At 53.8% G+C, this 16,758-nt stretch overlaps 6 protein-coding genes across 6 annotated transcripts in view; 2 read left to right on the top strand and 4 right to left on the bottom strand.

Moving 5' to 3' along the window:
* Window positions 1-419: 419 nt before the first annotated feature.
* Window positions 420-1,364, top strand: MONBRDRAFT_11609 (uncharacterized protein; the record flags this gene model as incomplete). Its single annotated transcript, XM_001749434.1, has 1 exon — window positions 420-1,364. One exon carries the CDS (start codon window positions 420-422, stop codon window positions 1,362-1,364), a length of 945 nt encoding a protein of 314 aa, XP_001749486.1.
* Window positions 1,365-1,990: 626 nt separating this feature from the next.
* On the bottom strand, window positions 1,991-4,453 carry MONBRDRAFT_38728 (uncharacterized protein; the record flags this gene model as incomplete). The annotated part of the gene is made up of 4 exons (XM_001749378.1): window positions 1,991-2,753; window positions 2,925-3,154; window positions 3,353-3,433; window positions 4,442-4,453. 4 exons carry the CDS (start codon window positions 4,451-4,453, stop codon window positions 2,510-2,512), a joined length of 567 nt encoding a protein of 188 aa, XP_001749430.1. The 3' UTR covers window positions 1,991-2,509.
* A 1,109-nt stretch (window positions 4,454-5,562) lies between these two features.
* MONBRDRAFT_28983 (uncharacterized protein) lies at window positions 5,563-11,414 on the top strand (the record flags this gene model as incomplete). Its single annotated transcript, XM_001749433.1, has 25 exons — window positions 5,563-5,694; window positions 5,772-5,865; window positions 5,979-6,070; window positions 6,185-6,267; window positions 6,403-6,463; window positions 6,572-6,664; window positions 6,766-6,870; window positions 7,000-7,050; window positions 7,138-7,531; window positions 7,639-7,676; window positions 7,733-7,862; window positions 7,936-8,053; window positions 8,163-8,222; window positions 8,363-8,462; window positions 8,562-8,808; window positions 9,169-9,262; window positions 9,425-9,603; window positions 9,743-9,821; window positions 9,891-9,960; window positions 10,081-10,260; window positions 10,403-10,493; window positions 10,570-10,696; window positions 10,790-10,904; window positions 11,115-11,207; window positions 11,322-11,414. The coding sequence occupies 25 exons, from the start codon at window positions 5,563-5,565 to the stop codon at window positions 11,412-11,414; spliced, it is 2,919 nt and encodes a 972-aa protein (XP_001749485.1).
* A 273-nt stretch (window positions 11,415-11,687) lies between these two features.
* Window positions 11,688-12,686, bottom strand: MONBRDRAFT_28982 (uncharacterized protein; the record flags this gene model as incomplete). Its single annotated transcript, XM_001749377.1, has 1 exon — window positions 11,688-12,686. One exon carries the CDS (start codon window positions 12,684-12,686, stop codon window positions 11,688-11,690), a length of 999 nt encoding a protein of 332 aa, XP_001749429.1.
* Window positions 12,687-13,356: 670 nt separating this feature from the next.
* MONBRDRAFT_34130 (uncharacterized protein) lies at window positions 13,357-15,385 on the bottom strand (the record flags this gene model as incomplete). The annotated part of the gene is made up of 5 exons (XM_001749376.1): window positions 15,362-15,385; window positions 14,336-15,214; window positions 14,023-14,172; window positions 13,766-13,936; window positions 13,357-13,655 (listed from the first exon to the last, which is right to left on the bottom strand). Exons 2-5 carry the CDS (start codon window positions 15,204-15,206, stop codon window positions 13,357-13,359), a joined length of 1,491 nt encoding a protein of 496 aa, XP_001749428.1. The 5' UTR covers window positions 15,207-15,214; window positions 15,362-15,385.
* Window positions 15,386-16,151: 766 nt separating this feature from the next.
* The window catches only part of MONBRDRAFT_38726 (uncharacterized protein), a gene marked incomplete at both ends in the record, with an annotated part of 2,931 nt that continues 2,324 nt past the window's right edge, over window positions 16,152-16,758 (bottom strand). The window contains one exon of the mRNA XM_001749375.1: window positions 16,152-16,266. Coding sequence (XP_001749427.1) covers window positions 16,152-16,266 — 115 coding nt within the window. The remainder of the gene's footprint in view (window positions 16,267-16,758) is intronic.

The raw sequence follows: 16,758 nt of genomic DNA, 5'->3' as shown, positions 1-16,758 counted from the left end.
CGTTTTTTTACCCCCCCCCCCCCCCCCCCACGCTATCTCTGCATGCCCCCCGACTTCTTTTGCGACATGCCCAAGCCGCCAACGACGCCGCGCCCATCTCAATGCACCCATGATCTGGGCAGATGAGTGAGGCTCAGATTGCCTCGATTCTTTTATCAACCGTCCAAGCCCTGGCTTACTTGCACTCCACAAACAAAATTCATCGGTATGATTCCCCCTCCCTGGCCTTCCTTCATCTACTGATGTCACTCGTGGTGTGTTGAAACTGGCCCGACCTGACGCGACTGATGCACTCACTTCTGGCCCACCTCATGGCATGGTTACGCTGCAGCGACATCAAGGCCGGCAACATTCTGCTCAACGACCTGGGCGAGGCCAAATTGGCCGACTTTGGCGTCGCTGGACAACTCACTGATACCATGGCGAGGCGGAACACAGTTATTGGCACACCCTACTGGATGGCACCAGAGGTGATCCAGGAGATTGGCTACGACGTTAAAGCTGATATCTGGTCGCTCGGCATTGCCGCCATTGAAATGGCCGAGGGAAAACCCCCTCATGCCCACGTTCATCCCATGCGCGCCATCTTCATGATTCCCACCCACGATGCCCCCCGTCTCCGCCGGCCCAGCAACTGGTCCGATCAGTTTAATGACTTTTTGGCGCACTGCCTTCAGAAAAATCCCGACCTGCGTGCCTCGGCCCAGGACCTGCTAGAGCACCCCTTCCTGGCCAACGCCAAGCCTTCGCAGCAGACAATGGCTGCCGCTATTGCCGAGGCAGCCGAGATTGTTCAGCTGCATGGCCGTTACCCCGAGAAGGAGGAGGATTCCGATGACGATGCCGAAAACGACAATGACAGCCAGGGTGAGGGCCAAACCCACGCTCCTGGTAGTCAGGTGGATTCGGGTACCATGGTCGTCGGTGGTGCCGCCCCGGGAACCATGGTGGTTCGGGATGAGGATGACTTTGTGGATTCTGGCACAATGAATGTGCTCTCGGGGACCATGGTGGTCAATAGCAACACCGGGCCGGACATGGGCACGATGAACACCATGCACGAAGAGAGCGACACCATGCAGCGCGTTGTTCAGGACGTCGGCTCGTACAAGCCTGCCTTTATGGCTCACTTTGAGAAGCAAGCCTCAAACGGTTCGGATGAGGATGAAGGGACAGAGGCGGTTGACACGCCAGCGAGTGCTCAACCAACAGCCACTTTGGAGGAGCTGCAGTCCAAGCTTGAGCTGCTGGAAATGGAAAAGGAACAAGAACTGGACGAGCTTCGCCGCCTCTACCACGCCAAACGTGAGCCCATCATTCAAGCATTACAAAGCAAGCAACAGGCACCCATCCCTACGTCATAGTACGCTCTTTTCTACTTTTTGTCTCTCTTCGTCATCAACTTGGTGCCACCCACCTATGGCGACCCGCATCCGCATGCCGGCCGCCTTTGTACTGTTTAGGCCAGTTTTGTCCATTCCTTCTGATGGTTGATTTTTTTTCCTGACCCGTGGCCTGCGTCTGAGGCCTGATCTTGGTGCCTGCCTACCTTACGTCTCCGTCCATGACCTTATTTTCCTACAACCATCTCTCTTTTTTTTTGGTCACCATCTTTCAGCCACGCATTGTGGATATTGTCAATACACCGGTTTTCTTCTTTTTTTGGATCTTTTTTTTCTTCATCCCATGATGTTTTTTAATTACTCCATGCGCCCTCATTGCATCTGCACATGTTGTTTGCCATAAGGTTGTTGCCGTGGTCTTGTGCTGTGCTGTCCACGATCTTGTTCTCCACACGAGTGTTGTTGTTTTTTGACAATTGAAGCTGCTCGTTCTTTTCAAGGCAAATGTTGGACGTCATACACGCATTGGACCAAATGGCCATTGGCAGCGAGCCTGACGTTGGGTCGCCTCTCTCTCTCCCGTTTGTAGGTACGTCATCAACTCCAACTCTGATCGCTTGATATCAGGAATGTCGTTTGAAGATTTTGAAATTTTAAAAGGAGGAAAAGAAAAAAGAAAGAAAGGGGCAAACAAAAAATGAGCCACAGGGTGAAGGTCCAGTCGTCATCATCAATCCAGCACACCAGACCCAATCTAAAGGAAACGTGACGAGTGCTGGCTGTGCGTGCCGACCATCTCGCTGTCGACATTATCTTGGGGCTGTGAATGACTACTGCAATCACAAGCACATAAACCAACGTGGCAGGGGCCGGCAGTTGGCCAAAGTACATGGGACACGGAAGGAACACGAGATTAAAGAAAGAAAAACTACAAACACACACAAACATGCACAAGAGGAGACGGAAGAAAAAGCAAGAGAAGGGCTTTTACGACAACCAAGAAAATGAAGGATCAACCACGAAGCGTCGCCGGCCAAGCCGGACCTGACCTCACACCGCCATGCCCGTGCCGCTCAACGGCCAAGAAGGGCAATGTAGGGGGGTCGTCAGTGTAAAGAAGAACCAAGGGGGATTGGCGCGGGGTAGGTGGGGGTGACTCATCCACTTTAGAGGATGATGCAACCGCCTTTCTTCTTTTGCGCTTGCTGCGGCATGTTCTCGCGATTGTACTTGCGAATGACACGGACAAGTTCGTGGAAGGCAAAGTCGACGTTGACACGCTGCTTGGCGGAGGTCTCAACGTGCTTGATGCCCAGCTGCTTGCTAAGCTCGAGGCCCTCGCCGGTGGACACCTGCCGCTCCGAGTCGAGATCTGACTTGTTGCCCACCAAGATCATGGGGAAAGTGTCCCTATTGATAACAGAGGATCCAAAGATGAGTTCGGGCCCCAATGAACAGGATGAGCCGAGAAGTGCCGAGAAGAGACGAAAGGAAGAAAAAATAAAAATAAAAAGATAAAAAAACACCAGAGAATCGAGACAGAGGAGCAGATCAGACCAAGACTCAAGGGGAGGGACATACTTGTCCTTGACGCGGAGGATCTGGCTATGAAAGCCCTGAATCTCTTCAAACGAGTTTTTGTCAATGATGCTGTACACGAGGAGAAAGCCTTCGCCGGTGCGCATGTACTGCTCGCGCATGGCCGAATACTCTTCCTGGCCGGCTGTGTCAAGAATGTCAAGCAGGGCCACTTCCTCGTCAATCACACACTGCTTGCGGTATGAGTCTTCAATGGTGGGATCATACTCGTCCTGCAGTTGCCCACAACAAAAGGGAGGGTGAAAAGTGGTGGGCGGCAGCGTAGCCAGCCGTCATGGCAAACAGCGGCGGGCACTCCGAGGAAAGACGTCGAGCCAAAGGTGCGAGTCGGAAAGAGCAGATGCGAGGAAAGAGAGAGGATAGCAGAGGGGAAAAGAGACATGGCGATCGGTGGCGGTGTGCAAGCGTACCACAAAGTGTGACTGGATAAACTGGATAGTGAGGGCCGACTTGCCGACACCACCGCCGCCCACGACGACGAGCTTGTATTCCTGACGATATGATGCAGAGCCGACACGTGAGGCGGATCATTTTAATTTGGTCAGGAACCGAACGCAGCGGGGTTGGCACTGCACGACGGAGCGAAGCGTGAAACACACCTTGATAAAGCCACCCTTGCTCATGATGCCAGGTGCAGGAACTTGTTGGCAGTCAATCAAATTGAAAGAGAATCTACGCGCGTTGTCGTCGTCCGTCGCCGTTCAGCAACAAGACGAAGAAAAAAAAGTAAAAAGTAAAAGAAAGAGGTGAGAGGCAAGGGGCGCACGAGATGACCAGACGGCGGGGTTTGGCAGCGGCGGAGCGGAACAAAAAGAAAGAAGAAAAAAAGGTGTGTGGAAGGCAGACATGAAATGGGAGGAGGGGGGTGGGGGATGCGTGCAAGAGGAAAGGCATGAGATGTCGCGACTCAGCGCCCATCAGGAGGACATTGGAAACGAACGTGGGGTGGCAGGCGGGATGGGGCGCGCGTGTGTGTGTGTGTGTGTGATGTGGTCTTTACAGTAGTTGTCCAAACAAGGAAGTTGGGAAGGAGTGAGAAAATGGCAGTGCCACCACCGGTGTGATGCTGATCAAACACCAAGTCAAGTCAGGACCCCCGCAGGCAGGGTGAGCCACCCATGTGTGTGTGTGTGTGTGTAGAGTCAGTCATCTGGGGATCCAAGGCCCCAGGCGGAGCCAACGGCAGATGCGAGCAAGGAATGTTTCAGTGCCAGAACAGGCACCCCGGCACTGCTGGCAGCGCCATCAATGGTCACCTGTACACAATGCGTGTGTGTGTGTGTGTGTGTGCGTGCGTGCGTGTGTGTGTGTGTGTGTGTGGGAGGGAGAGAGAGGGGGAGGGGCATCCTGCATGGGCGAAGGAGGAGCAGAGTGGTAGCCCACGTACCCGATTCGATGCAAATGAGAGAGAGCCACAGAGAAAGAGAAAGAGAGAGAGAGAGAGAGTGTGTGTGTGTGTGTGTGTGTGAGAGAGAGAGAGAGAGAGAGATGGAAATGACGAGCGATGCCATTTATACACACACACACACACACACACACACATTCTGTGGGTGTGGCTGGGGCGTGTCTCTGGGGTGTAGATGTAAGACGATTCTTGTCTCTGATGGGAGAACTCAGTTGGAGCGTATCTCTGGTTTTAGCTGAAATGTTCTATTTATCTGAATGACTGACTGCACCTGGTCTCTGAACGAGGGAACCAGATCTATTTCATCTCTACAATTGTACTTGGCTTGACGTTACATCTCTGACGCTTGGCTCTTGGCTTGATCGGAATGGAATGTACAGATGCGGCCAGCGCGGACATGCTCTGGGGCGTGGTCCAGATCGCTTGCCCTCCTTAGCCCCCACTCGCCATCTTGGTTCGCTGACGGCTGCATAAAAGAGAGGCGCGCGCTGGGCTCGTGCTATTCAGCCGTCCGGGGCCAATGGCTCGAGCCCAGACCCTGCCCCATTGTTCTCGACAGCACAACAACAAGCTCCTACGGCGGCCAGCCATTGCCTACTTGCTTCAACTCACAAGGTACACAACATGGAACCATGTGTGTGGTTCCCATCACCACCCCGATGTAGCGTGCATGCGCCCGTCTCTGCCCTCACCCTTGGGACCCGCTTGCTTGCTCATCCCACCCACTGCCACTGCTGCCATCTCATCTCGCCGACCTATGGCACGCCGATGGCCAACGCCGCAACGTCGATAACTACTGATGCTTCGACGTTAACCATAACTTATATGACGTTGTGATCAACAACTTCTCACGGTTTAACTGCATCAAGTCCTTAGTCCCACCCTTTGGTCAGCCATCTCTGACAAGGGCTGAAAACGTTACTGTGAAACACTTTACACTTTGTTATAGAGTTAGTGTGATATAGTGTGACAGTAGAGCTGGTTACCAAATGTTTGTCCAAGTCAGGGTGTCCGCCAGCTGCAACAGTCGTTTTCACCAGCTGTTGTACAACCCAGTTGTCAGCATTTGAATAATCTATCGTCACTGCTTTCGTCGCTGCATTCCGTTCTCGCGATCGAGCCAGTGACACACACTGACACCGACGACACCGGCGCGAAGCTCCCCTCCCAGCGCTGCCGTTGAAGCTGGTGTAGTTCCCGGCATCCATCAGCAGCATGTCAGGGGTGCTGGTTGATGGCCTGTTTGAGGGTATCGAGGCCAATCGCAGTGATGTGGTCGCCACCGTCATCGCCGAAGCCAAGCGCAATGCCGTTTTTGCCGCCATCGTGCTAGAGCCTCGCGTGCGCGTATGTACCTCGTGTGCTTTTTGCGTGATTGATCGCCATCATCACCTCAGTGCTAAACGTGCCTCCCTGACTCGCAGGGTGAACATTCAGAGACGGCCATTCAATATGCTCTCCGCCTGAATCGCACCGATGCCATGCGCGCCCTCATCGCCGCAGGCGCGCGACTTGCTGGTCTGTGGCCCTGTCTTGCCAACGCCCAGCTCCTCTCTCTTTTGCCGCACCAAATGGCACACGACGTGGCAGGCCCTGAACCTGACGCGCACTGCTTGCGGTTCAATGTGCAGAGCAACCAGGTGCCTCTGATGGCCAAGGCTTGCTTCAGTCTGTCGCTCTCGAGCCTCAAATGGTGAACGTCCTCCTCAACGCCCTGCTGCAGGTATGACCCTTATTTTCCTCAAACACACCTACGAGGACGAAAGACACACACACACACACACACACACACACATAAATGCCTCAGACGGCTCTCACGTATCCGCCGCCCCGCTAGAGCATTGCCACCAACGACAAGGCAACCATTACTGACCTACTGGAGGCCGGCATCCACGTCAATGCCACCGATGGCGCTGCCAGGTACTAATGCCCTGCCTGACCGCGAAACAGAGCCGGCACATTCGACCTCCAATTCTGACTCACACACACACACACACACACATCCTGTCTCTGTTTTTGTTTGACCCCTCACTTCCCAAACACTCACTTGTCTAGCCAAAACACCCCACTTCACTGGGCGGCCCATTTTGCCAACGCCGAAACCCTGCAGCTGCTGGTTCGTCTCCACGACCCGCGTCACGTGCTCTTGTGCGCGACTAGACAGGGTGGTCAACCCTGTGCTGATCTCCACCTTTCCCTTTGCCCTGATGCCTGTGTGACACAGCTGGACCGAGGCGCCGATCCCAATGCCACCAACGCCGAGGGCGCTACTCCACTTCATGACGCCGTGCGCCGCGGATCTGCGGATATGGTTCGGGTACGTGACTTGGCTTGGCCTCCTTTATTTTGGTGCACCTTTGGCCCCGGACACCTCTCCGCCCCTGTGGCAGCTCACTTGCGTGCCGTTGACCCCGGCAGCTCTTGCTCGCGGCCAACGCTCAACTGGACCAAGCCGGCCGCAGTGGCAGCTACGCTAGCCGCAGGCCCATTGACATGCTCACCGAGGGTCCAGAGGCTGGCGAGGTCAGCCCCAGAATATGCCATCCGCCTCGGTCTCGCGCCGTCTCCTGACAGGCCAAACTGATACTCGTGTTGCCATGCTCTCGCTGTTGTTGGCTCTGCTTCTCTTCGCCAATCACCACACCTGTTCAGATTCGCGCCCTCTTTGTGGCTGCCGAGCAATGCCGACGCCCGGAAGAAGAGGTAAGCCTGCCTCGACCTGGCGTGGCTACGAAGCATTGTTCTTTTTGCGCACTCACCGAGCCTTGTCTGCACACCTACCCGCATCAGATTGAACACCTCTCCTGGCTCGAGCGCTTCGATCGCGTCATGCAGCAAGCGGCTGACAGCCTTGCCGAGGACGAGTATCGTGTCGCCATGGATCGACTACACAACCAGGGCCCATCACAGCCCATGAATGCCGATAGCTCGGCCTCGTCTGCTGAAAGGCCAGCCCAAATGAAGGCCCAGTCTAACCAAGCCATGGATCAGAAGGGCGATGGCCTCACGCCCCCTTCTGCGAGTTCAGGGGCGCAGGAAGATGGCTCCTCCGCTACCTTGAGTGATGAAGGTGCACAGCCCTCATCGGCGCAAGAGCAACCCCAAGAGACATCCTTGGACCCCAGCATGGCTGATGAACAGGATACATCCATCCAGCTCTCCGACGGCGATGCCACGGCCGATGGTGCGTGTGAGAAACATGCGTGCGTGCAGCCCATTCTTCACCATGCCCAATCACACGCTCATGTTTCGCCTTTTGCGCGCCCCCACGTCATCTCCTTTTAACAATAGTCGTTATGAGTGATCTACCCATTGACAATCGCCTGCGGGTATGAAGCCTTGCCTCGGTGCCGCTTGGCTCTGCTTCCATCCATTGTCCCTTTAGATTACAGTGCCTACGCTGATCGCCGCACGCCCACCTACGCAGCTCCTCTGGCCCAGCCCACAGCGCATGACACAATTGCCGGGTCGCCGCCTTCTCCTGGGGTCAAAAGTCGACGTTTACATGGCCCCAAGTAGGCTTCTGCACGAGTTGCACTGTCTCGGGCTGCCTGCTTGACTCATTGCGGGTTGGCTTTTCTTTTCTAGGCACGGCAGGCTCTGACGTTGACCCCGTGTTTGAGTATCTGGCGCGCGGACTGGGCAAGCAAGGTTGCACCGTCTCCCGCTGCCTTTCCCCTGGGCGCGGCTCACAAATTACCTTGCGGTATGCCTCGGCCCTCAGGCCAGCTGGCCGGCAAAGCTCATTCCACTGCATCCGGTCCTGGTGCCAAGACTCACCATGCAATCATGTCCTTTCTTTTCAACCAAATTAGTATCAAGCCTACGCTACAAACACGCCCAGAATCCTATCGCATCATCGTCGAGCGCTCGGGGTAAGCTGCAGTTTGGTGACCCCGCTTAGCCAAATAAAAGAACAGACTTTTTTTTTTTTTTTTTTTTTTTTTTTTTTTTTTTTTTTTTTTTTTTGTCACCTCACCTGTGGTCCGTCTGACCTTGTTGATTTCTTTTGAAGTGCTGTTCTCGTGGGTGGGGATGTGGCGGGGTTGCGGCATGCCGTTTCTACACTCATTCAATTATCCAAGCTAACCGAGGCCGTTTCTGGCAGCCAGATGGTAAAGTGTACACGATTGACCGCCCCGCATCTCCCGCCTTGGTTTCATTCCATCTCCTGGCCTGTTCCACTTGGTACTTGAATTGCTACCGAGTCGTAGGATACTGATGACGATGACAATCGGGGCATTCCAAGTGTGCGGATCTCGGATTGGCCTCTCCTGCCGAATCGAGCCTTTATGCTCGATGTGTCGCGGGACAAAGTTCCGACCCTCAATAGCCTCAAGGAGATTGTGGACCTCATGTGTTTATTCAAGATGAATCAGTTGCAGCTGTACATGGAACACACTTTTGCATACGCAGACCATGAAGTGGTTTGGCGTGGCGCTGACCCCTACACCCACGCTGGTACGCACATGTTGGTGTCGTGACAGCCCATGTTCAAACCTGACAATAAATCACCCTTTTGCTGCCGTGACGCCAGACATTTTGCAGCTGGACGATTACTGCGCACGACATGGCATCAGCTTGGTCCCCAACCAAAATTCCTGCGGTCACTTTCATCGGTTTCTTCGCCATGACGAATATCGTGCGTAGACGCAATCATGCTGGGGTTGGGCTCTCAACTTGTTTTTTTTTTTTTTTTTTTTTTTTTTTGTCTTTTTTCTTTTTTCATCCGTCTTTGTTTGTTTTTTCCCTCTTCTGCTCCTTCTTATTTCGCCTGCTGACGTGATTGCGTGTCTTCCTTTTGTGGGGCGCACTGTGTAGGTCATCTCGCAGAATGCCCTAACGGCATCGACTTTGGCAACCGGCCATCGGGCCCTCCTGATGTCCCCTTTTCCCTTTGTCCCGTCGATCCTCGGTATGTCTATGCCTGCAACTCAGCACTTGGTGTTGCGCGCTCGCTTGACGTTTGAGTCAACCGCTTGTCCGATTCTGATTCCATGTTTCTTCGCGACCTCAGGAGTGTTGAATTGGTTTCGTCGTTGTATGACGAGCTTTTTCCTCATTTCCGCTCCTCCAGCCTCGCCAACGTCGGGTTGGACGAAACGGTGGACATTGGCAAGGGCCGCTCGCGCCCAATTTGCGAGGCTGAAGGCACGGGAGATGTATATCTGCAGTACCTACGCCAGATCCGCCAGGCCTGCCGCAAGCACAAGCGAACCATGATGTTCTGGTCCGACATGCTTTTTGATTTCGACCGTAAGTGGTTTGAATCTGACTTGTGCATGGCACGTGCACGCAAAGATCATGCTCTTGACCAGTGTTGTAGCTGGCCAAAACCTTGCGTGCTGGTTTGGACCGCGCGCGCTGACTTGTTGCGGCAAATATGTGGATGCAGCGTTGCTAATGTTTTCGCTGCCCTCGGACGTGATTGCGATGGAGTGGGGTTATGAAGCAAATCACCCCTTTGACAAGCGGTGCGTCAATATCGATATGAGTCATGCTGCCTCCGCCTGAATCATGACACCGAATCAACTGCCACACAGGTGCCAGATGATGGCGGACGCCGCAATCCCCTTTTACACGTGCTGCGGCACCTCCTCCTGGAACTCTATCGTACGTGGCGGACCCCAAACGGCCAACTCGTTGCGAGTCTACAGAGTTCTCGCCTCTTGTCCTTTCTTTGGTTGCGTCTCAACATGATGAAAACTTGCACTTGCGTGTGGTCGCTCATAGACCGGTCGCACGCAAGAATGCATCAGCAACATCAAAAGCGCTGTGCAGGCGGCATTGCGTCACGATGGTCTGGGCAGCATGATCACAGACTGGGGGGACCATGGTCATACGCAGCCTTGGTCTGTGTCCTACCCGGGTTTGACGGCCTTTGCCGGCCTGTCCTGGAACCGCTTTGCAACGGTAGGTTTTGGTTTCGGGAAATCAATGAGGAGCGGAGGAGTCGCTTCGGGGCACTTGAGAGCCTGCTTTCTTTTTTTCTTCTACTCCTTCTTATTTTGATCATTTGTTTTTTGTGTGTTATTTCATGGTCACGTCACTGTAGCGCTGCGTGGAAGGCGTGGATGACGCCGATGACTGGAACGAGGTGGACCTCGCAGCTCTTCTGGACTTTCACGTCTTTGGAACCAATGCCGGTGAGTGTCGTGACGGATGCCAAAATGGGGCTCTGTCTAATAAGCCTTGACCTCACGTCCTTCCTGCCGCGGCTAGATGGTCTGGGACGCATTTTGCTGGACTTGGGCAACACGTATCAGCTGGCCAGCACAGAGCCGCGGCTGAATAGGAATGGAGCTGCGCTCTTCCATTTTTTTATCTTTGCTGGCGACGACACGCATGTGTACGGCCTGTCGATCGTCGACACCCTGCATGCAAAGCGTATATCAATTACGGAGTGCTCACGAAAGCTTTCGGTTCATTCATGTGACCGCAGGTGGACCCACATGGATGCACAGGAGCTGCGCCAGTGCCACAAGCATTTGAAGCAGCAGCTGGCGCTGCTCGATGCTATCTTGGCGCGGGATAAACTGACAGCTGAAACACACCTGGTATGTACTGTTGCCACCCGTTTTCGTTTTGACCCTCCAAAGATCCATCAGCTCCATTTATTGTTTGCTGACGTGATTTCACTGCGCTCGCTTGCCCATCACGTGCTTGGCTTGTCCGTGTGCCAAATGCGCGATGACCTCTAGACGGCACAAGAGCTTCACCTTGCCGGTCAATTTGCAGTCTTTGCATGTTTGCTGGCCTCGGTACAGGTCAAGCACAGTGCCTCGCTTGCCGAGCTTCCCAATACGGCGCGCACAGATCTGGCCAATCGTCTGCTGGCACTTGTTGGGCCGTACAAAGATGTACGTGATTGGCCATTCTGAGAACATCTGTATGCTTTCAGATGTTATGAAAAGTCACTTTTTGGGAGGAGGAATTCTAACGCTGGAAACGTTTTGCTGGCACTCCATCAATAGCTCTGGCTGGCCCGCAATCGACGCGGAGGCATGCAGGATTCTCTCTCCCGTATTGAACATACCATCAATTGTCTGCTGCAGACGGCCCAGTAAAACTTGATCAAACAAATTGACGTTTGTGTAACTCAGCTCTCTCACAAGTCCAAAGATTGTCATTCACTGGCCCACTTGATGCACTCGGTACTGGGTGCATTAGTGCGATCGCGCGCGTTACAGCTACGCGCCGATGCAGTAGGGCTCGTCTTGAGCCCGCTGATGCCTCTGCATGTACATGCACTGGTTTTTTTTTTTGGTTTTTTTTTGGTTGGTTTTTTGGTGTTTATTTTTTATTTTTGGTGGAGACAAGTTTGGGAAGTTCAATTCAATCTACTTGACAGGAGCGATAGTGTGGGACATGTTACAGGTGGGGAGAGAATGGCGTCCGAGTTTAAAGGGCGTGCGTGCATCTACGCGCTGGGCGCCGCGCTGGGCGGTGGGTGCTCGTTCACCTGTGCAGTGACGGTGAAAAGTTGGCATGTCCACACACGGGTTCTCCACGGTGTAGCCGGCTCGCGCAAAAAAGTAGAGGAGGCGATTCTCGGCCCCAAGGCGGTTTTGCACGTGGCCAATTTCGGTCAGCACGGCTGAAGGCACAGGAGCTGACGTGATGAATGTATCGGCCGAATTGATCCATGCATTGTCTCGCTGGCGTTGCTGAGTGCACAGATTTTGGGGTAAGCTGGGATGCGCTCCACCGCCTGATCTGCTTGGGCAGTCGGGGTGTGGGTGGCGGGTGAGGGCGTAAATCAGGGCTTGATCCTGGAATCGAGAAGGGCCTATGCAGGCCAGCGTGGTTGGTCCAAATTCGATATCCGTGTTGGCAACTGCAATCAGCTGGTTGGGCTGCGTTGCGCCGGTGCTGGCAGCATTAAAAAGGTCCGTGTAAGTTGGCTGTGTCTTGAGCTGAACCACGCGTAGCTTGCCATGTTTTTGATTCAGAATAGGAAACGCTGAGCGCGCGCCGTGCTCAGCAAGCACGATGAGGCGTTGAAGATAGGGCAGAGCCAAGTTGGCAGCGAGGACCCGCGTAACTTCCTGACGGCGAGCTGTAGAGTAGTTGCCGCCCAGGGAGGTGGCAAGGACCAGGGCAACGTCAGGGTGGTGTGGAGTGGAAGCTGGCACGGCCGTTGAAAGCAGGGGCACAACACGATTATCCCTGCCGTGGATTGGAACCGGTTCAGAGGCATCAGAACGAGCGTCCCGCAGCGAGAACAGTAGAATGCTTGCGAACAGCAGTGGGGGCAATGCCCAGCCCAAAATCCTGCATCGTCGCTTTGAAAGGGTGCCCTTGGTGGCAGCCGAGGCCTCATTGGCCAGGGCATTCATGGTTTAAGACTGAAAACTGCGCCCAGTCACCCATTGCCAGCAGGTCCTGCCGATGGCAATGCCGAAAAAAGGCGACGCCAGGATTAAAATCAAGGAGGTCGATCAGCAGGCGGACGGAGCCGGAAATTGTGGATGCATGCATGCATTTGTTGTGTCGTGCGAATTTCTCATAATTTTTTCCGAGATGATGTCTGGCTCACTTTGAGTGCGAGTGGCAACGTCGTCTCCGGGCGCTACTCCTTCCCATTGATAGCTGAGCGCACAATCCGAAGCGGAAGTCGGCCCCCAAAAAATATCTTTTTTTCCCCTCCCGGGGGTATCTTCCTCATGCTCGATGCGACGTCTGTGAGTTGTGAGTTCTACAACCCTAACATGAACAAGAAAAACTCAACCTTTGGAGATACCATTCGGCACCACACGTACGAGGATTTAATTTTTGTGTTTTTTCCCTTAGGAATGGGAAATGACATTGTACTCCTACAGCCAGCTCGGCACGGCTTGGCTTATCCCTGGTCGTCACAGCGCTCACTTTTGTTCGAGCAGATGGGTTCGGGCAACTCTGGTAGCGTTCACGAGATCAACTCAATTGTGTGGTAACCAACACTTGTATCAAAGGCCAACACTTGACTTCGGGAGTTCGGGAGAGGCATTCTCCTAGCACGCGCCGTCATCAAGCAAAGGCTTTCGTCTTGAGAACACCGCCTTCGCTTAGGAAGGTGGCGTGCATGAGATTGGGGCGGCGCGTGAGGGCCGTGCCATTGAAGCTCTCCACAATCTTCAAAAGTCCAGTGTGATCTGAGGGACCGTTGAAGCCGCCCACCAATAACACTTCACCACGAAAGATGGTTGCCGAGTTGACGGCGCGCGGAGTGGACAGCGTGAGTGCGAGCTGCGTCCATCCTTTGTTCAAGTCATCTAATCTCAAAATCGAGTTGTAGTAGGAATAGACGTTCTCGTGATCCAGGCCACCTGGCATCCAGCCACGACCAATGTCCGTGAGCCGTACGAGCGATGGACAGACGTAACACTGGAAGCGTGGCCGGCCAGCATGTGCCCCAACACAGCAACGCCCAGCTTACCAAAGATGTAAAGGGACTCCTGGTAGGCCACAAGTCCCACTTGGGACGTTGGCCGTGGCAAGCTTGGCCCATATCTCCAGGCTGAGCCATCGTAAATCTCAACTGTGGTCACTGAGCTCCAGCGAACTCTGCTATTGATGTAGTAGTAGCCACCCACGCACACGAGCTCATCTGTAGTAGATTGGAAAATAGCATGATAGTGTTGAACGGCGGGAATCGACCTAGAAAAAAGAGCGTTGGTGGCGACAAAGACTAACCTTGAAAAGGAGCGCACGAGATACCCGCACGACCAGCGCCGTTGAGGGATGGCCCAGTTCTCCACGAGATGCCATCAAACATGTAGACGCTGCGCAGTCGGTTTTGGCCGTTGTCGTTGTCAGGGACACCTCCCACAACGAAGATCTTGTCTGTCAAGCAGCGGGCAGGAGAGCCATTGTTCAAAGGTTACACCACGAGCGTGACAAGAAAGAAGGAATAAAAACAATCACAACGACAGGCAAGATGAACAACGGAGGCCTGGGCTGTGCCATTCGAGGGAGTTGGTCCGCTCCGGTCTGGTTAAAGGCGTACCTCGAAAGGTGGCGGCAGCGGCGCTGGCCACAACTCTGGGTAGATCTGGGAGGCGGGACGCAGCGCCTGTCGCGGAGATGGCAAAGACAGCGCTCGACCCTCCCCCTCCCGCAGACACCAAGCGGTTGCGCCAGACCGTGACGGCGGGAACCGAGGGCAGTTTCACACTCAACTGTAGCGTATGCCAGGCGTCATTGTCGTAGAGTTGAGCATAGCCACTGCCTGCGTCAATGAAAACTTCTTCGACCCTCGTGTCAGCCCCGACCTGCTCCAAGGCTTCATCAATGCGCTCCAGCTCGCCATTGAAGGTCTTGATGGTTTCCTGTAGGAACGAGATGTTGTATTGTGCGCCGGTGGCAGTATCGGTTGCGGCATCCACTTCCTGCGCGAGGGTGTCCAGCCGTTGTTCTGTGCCGTTGGTGAGGTTGGCGATGTGTTCTTGCAGTAAGGTTTGATGATTGATTGCAGCTGCCAGCTGCGCCGTGAGGTCATGGACCTTGGCCTCAAGCTGCGTCTCGCGCTCGGCAGTGGCAGTCAGGTTGGTTTGGAGGCTGGTAGCGAGCATGCGCAGGGAGATGATATCAGCGGCCTGGGCGTCGACGCGCGTTTCCAGGCGTTCAAGGCGGCTGGCTGCGGCGAGCTGTTGAGCAGCTGTGGATGCGTTGAGCGCGGCAGCTTCGGCAAGCATGTGGGACAGGGTGGCAACAATGTCCCAGCCATCCACAACAAAGCCGGTGGTGGTCGTGACCTGCATCTGGCCTCCAGCCACCGTTAGCAAGGGTGTGGCATTCTCTGCGATGACGGAGGTGATGGACATGACAAGCAAAAAGCTTAGCAGCCCCCAAGGGTGGGCTGTTTGGCCAAATCTCATGCTGCTGTCTGAATCGTCCCGACGGAAAATGTAATTTGTCAACATGAGGCTTGATGTGCGTATTTACTCGCTACCGATCTGGTGAAGATGCGGCCCTGATCACCACGCGCTGCACCGAATGGATCTTCCCCTCCCGCCCATCTGCCATGTCTTACCTCACGTTCTGTAGGACGGCCGAGCGGGCCGGCGGGCAAACAGATTTCAATCGTCAAAAAATGGAAAGAGACAGAGCCAGATGCTTGTAAGGTTTTGAGCAAGCGAGATCGATTGCTTGTCTTCTGAGCAAGCGAGATCGATTGCTTGTAAACACAAGCCAAGATAAATCATGCAAGCATTCTAGATGCAGATGAGTGCATCCATTCACACTTTTGAATGACGATGACAGTGTTAGCGTTTGGGTGAGCCTTGTTTGCGGGGATAATGAGGTGCAAACACAATGTCGATGTGTTGTGATTGTGATCAGAGTGCGCATCTTCAGATCGCGCTTCTCCTCTTCGTCAATTCCGCGCTTGGCGCTTGGCATGACTTCTGTCTGTCGTGCGCAGGTGCTCTGAAAGTCTCACCACAGCGCCATCTGCCCTACCCGCGTCGACACACTGCACGCTGTTTCATGCTTCATTGCCATGGCTTTTCCATGGCTAAGCGTCTTGTATCATACGCCATGGGAGGGGGTCCTTCTGCCTGGTCCTCGTGGTAAAGCATCCTTCTGCTTGTAAAGCCAAGTCATGCTCGTATCCGCTGAAGAAAAAAAAAAAAAACTTTTCGACGCTCTCGCGCTCTCGCGAATGTCAGATAATTATTGTCAGATCAAGATGTCGGGGTGAATGTACCTTAATATGTTGTTCAGCGGGATAGTTCGGTCACCTCCTTGAAAGTAACATATGTATTCCCTTTTTGTAACAACATATTGCTCTTGGGATTGAGGCAGGTGCGATTAATTGGCAGTCAGTATTTCGGGTCGTGCTCGGCGATTCTGTCTGCTGTGCGTTTCAAATCAAGCACAGCAGAAGCGCTAAATTTTTGCGGATCAAACGAGGGTGCTCTTGTGTTCATACGCTTCCTGTGGATGCCATAGCAGCCCAAAGACCAGAAAATCATTTATTTTGAAATAAATCCCATTTCTTTTCCATACGAAACTTATTTGGCTTTGACTCTCTAGGGCTACATGGCTCTGATTGGTATGTCAAATGGCAGCGCCATAAGACGAGTCAGCGAAGCAATGAGACAACTTGGTGGGTAGAAGCAGATGGACAAGACAAGTTCCGATTGATCAATGGTCATTCAAGGTTTATTTCGATTGACAAACGCCCGGGACGATTTTTTTTTCTAAACACTTAGTAAGCAAGCTGTTTCCTCATTGGGTGGACTTAGACGATTTTCTCTTCTTGGGATGTGGTTGCCACTGCGCCACTCGTGCAAGGTGTGTTCGACGTGGAGACCGAGTTTGGACGATTGATGGGGAAGAGCTACGGTCCACAGCGGCGCTTGAGGCTTCTCGTGTTCGCGCCTCGGTACTTGCATGTGATGTCTCTGATGCCGCCGTAGACGGCGT

The sequence above is a fragment of the Monosiga brevicollis genome, genomic scaffold (genome assembly GCF_000002865.3).
Source record: "Monosiga brevicollis MX1 MONBRscaffold_30 genomic scaffold, whole genome shotgun sequence".
Taxonomy (NCBI): Eukaryota; class Choanoflagellata; order Craspedida; family Salpingoecidae; genus Monosiga; species Monosiga brevicollis.
Note: the sequence above shows the minus strand (reverse complement) of the source record. Positions and strands in the feature narration are given on the sequence as shown.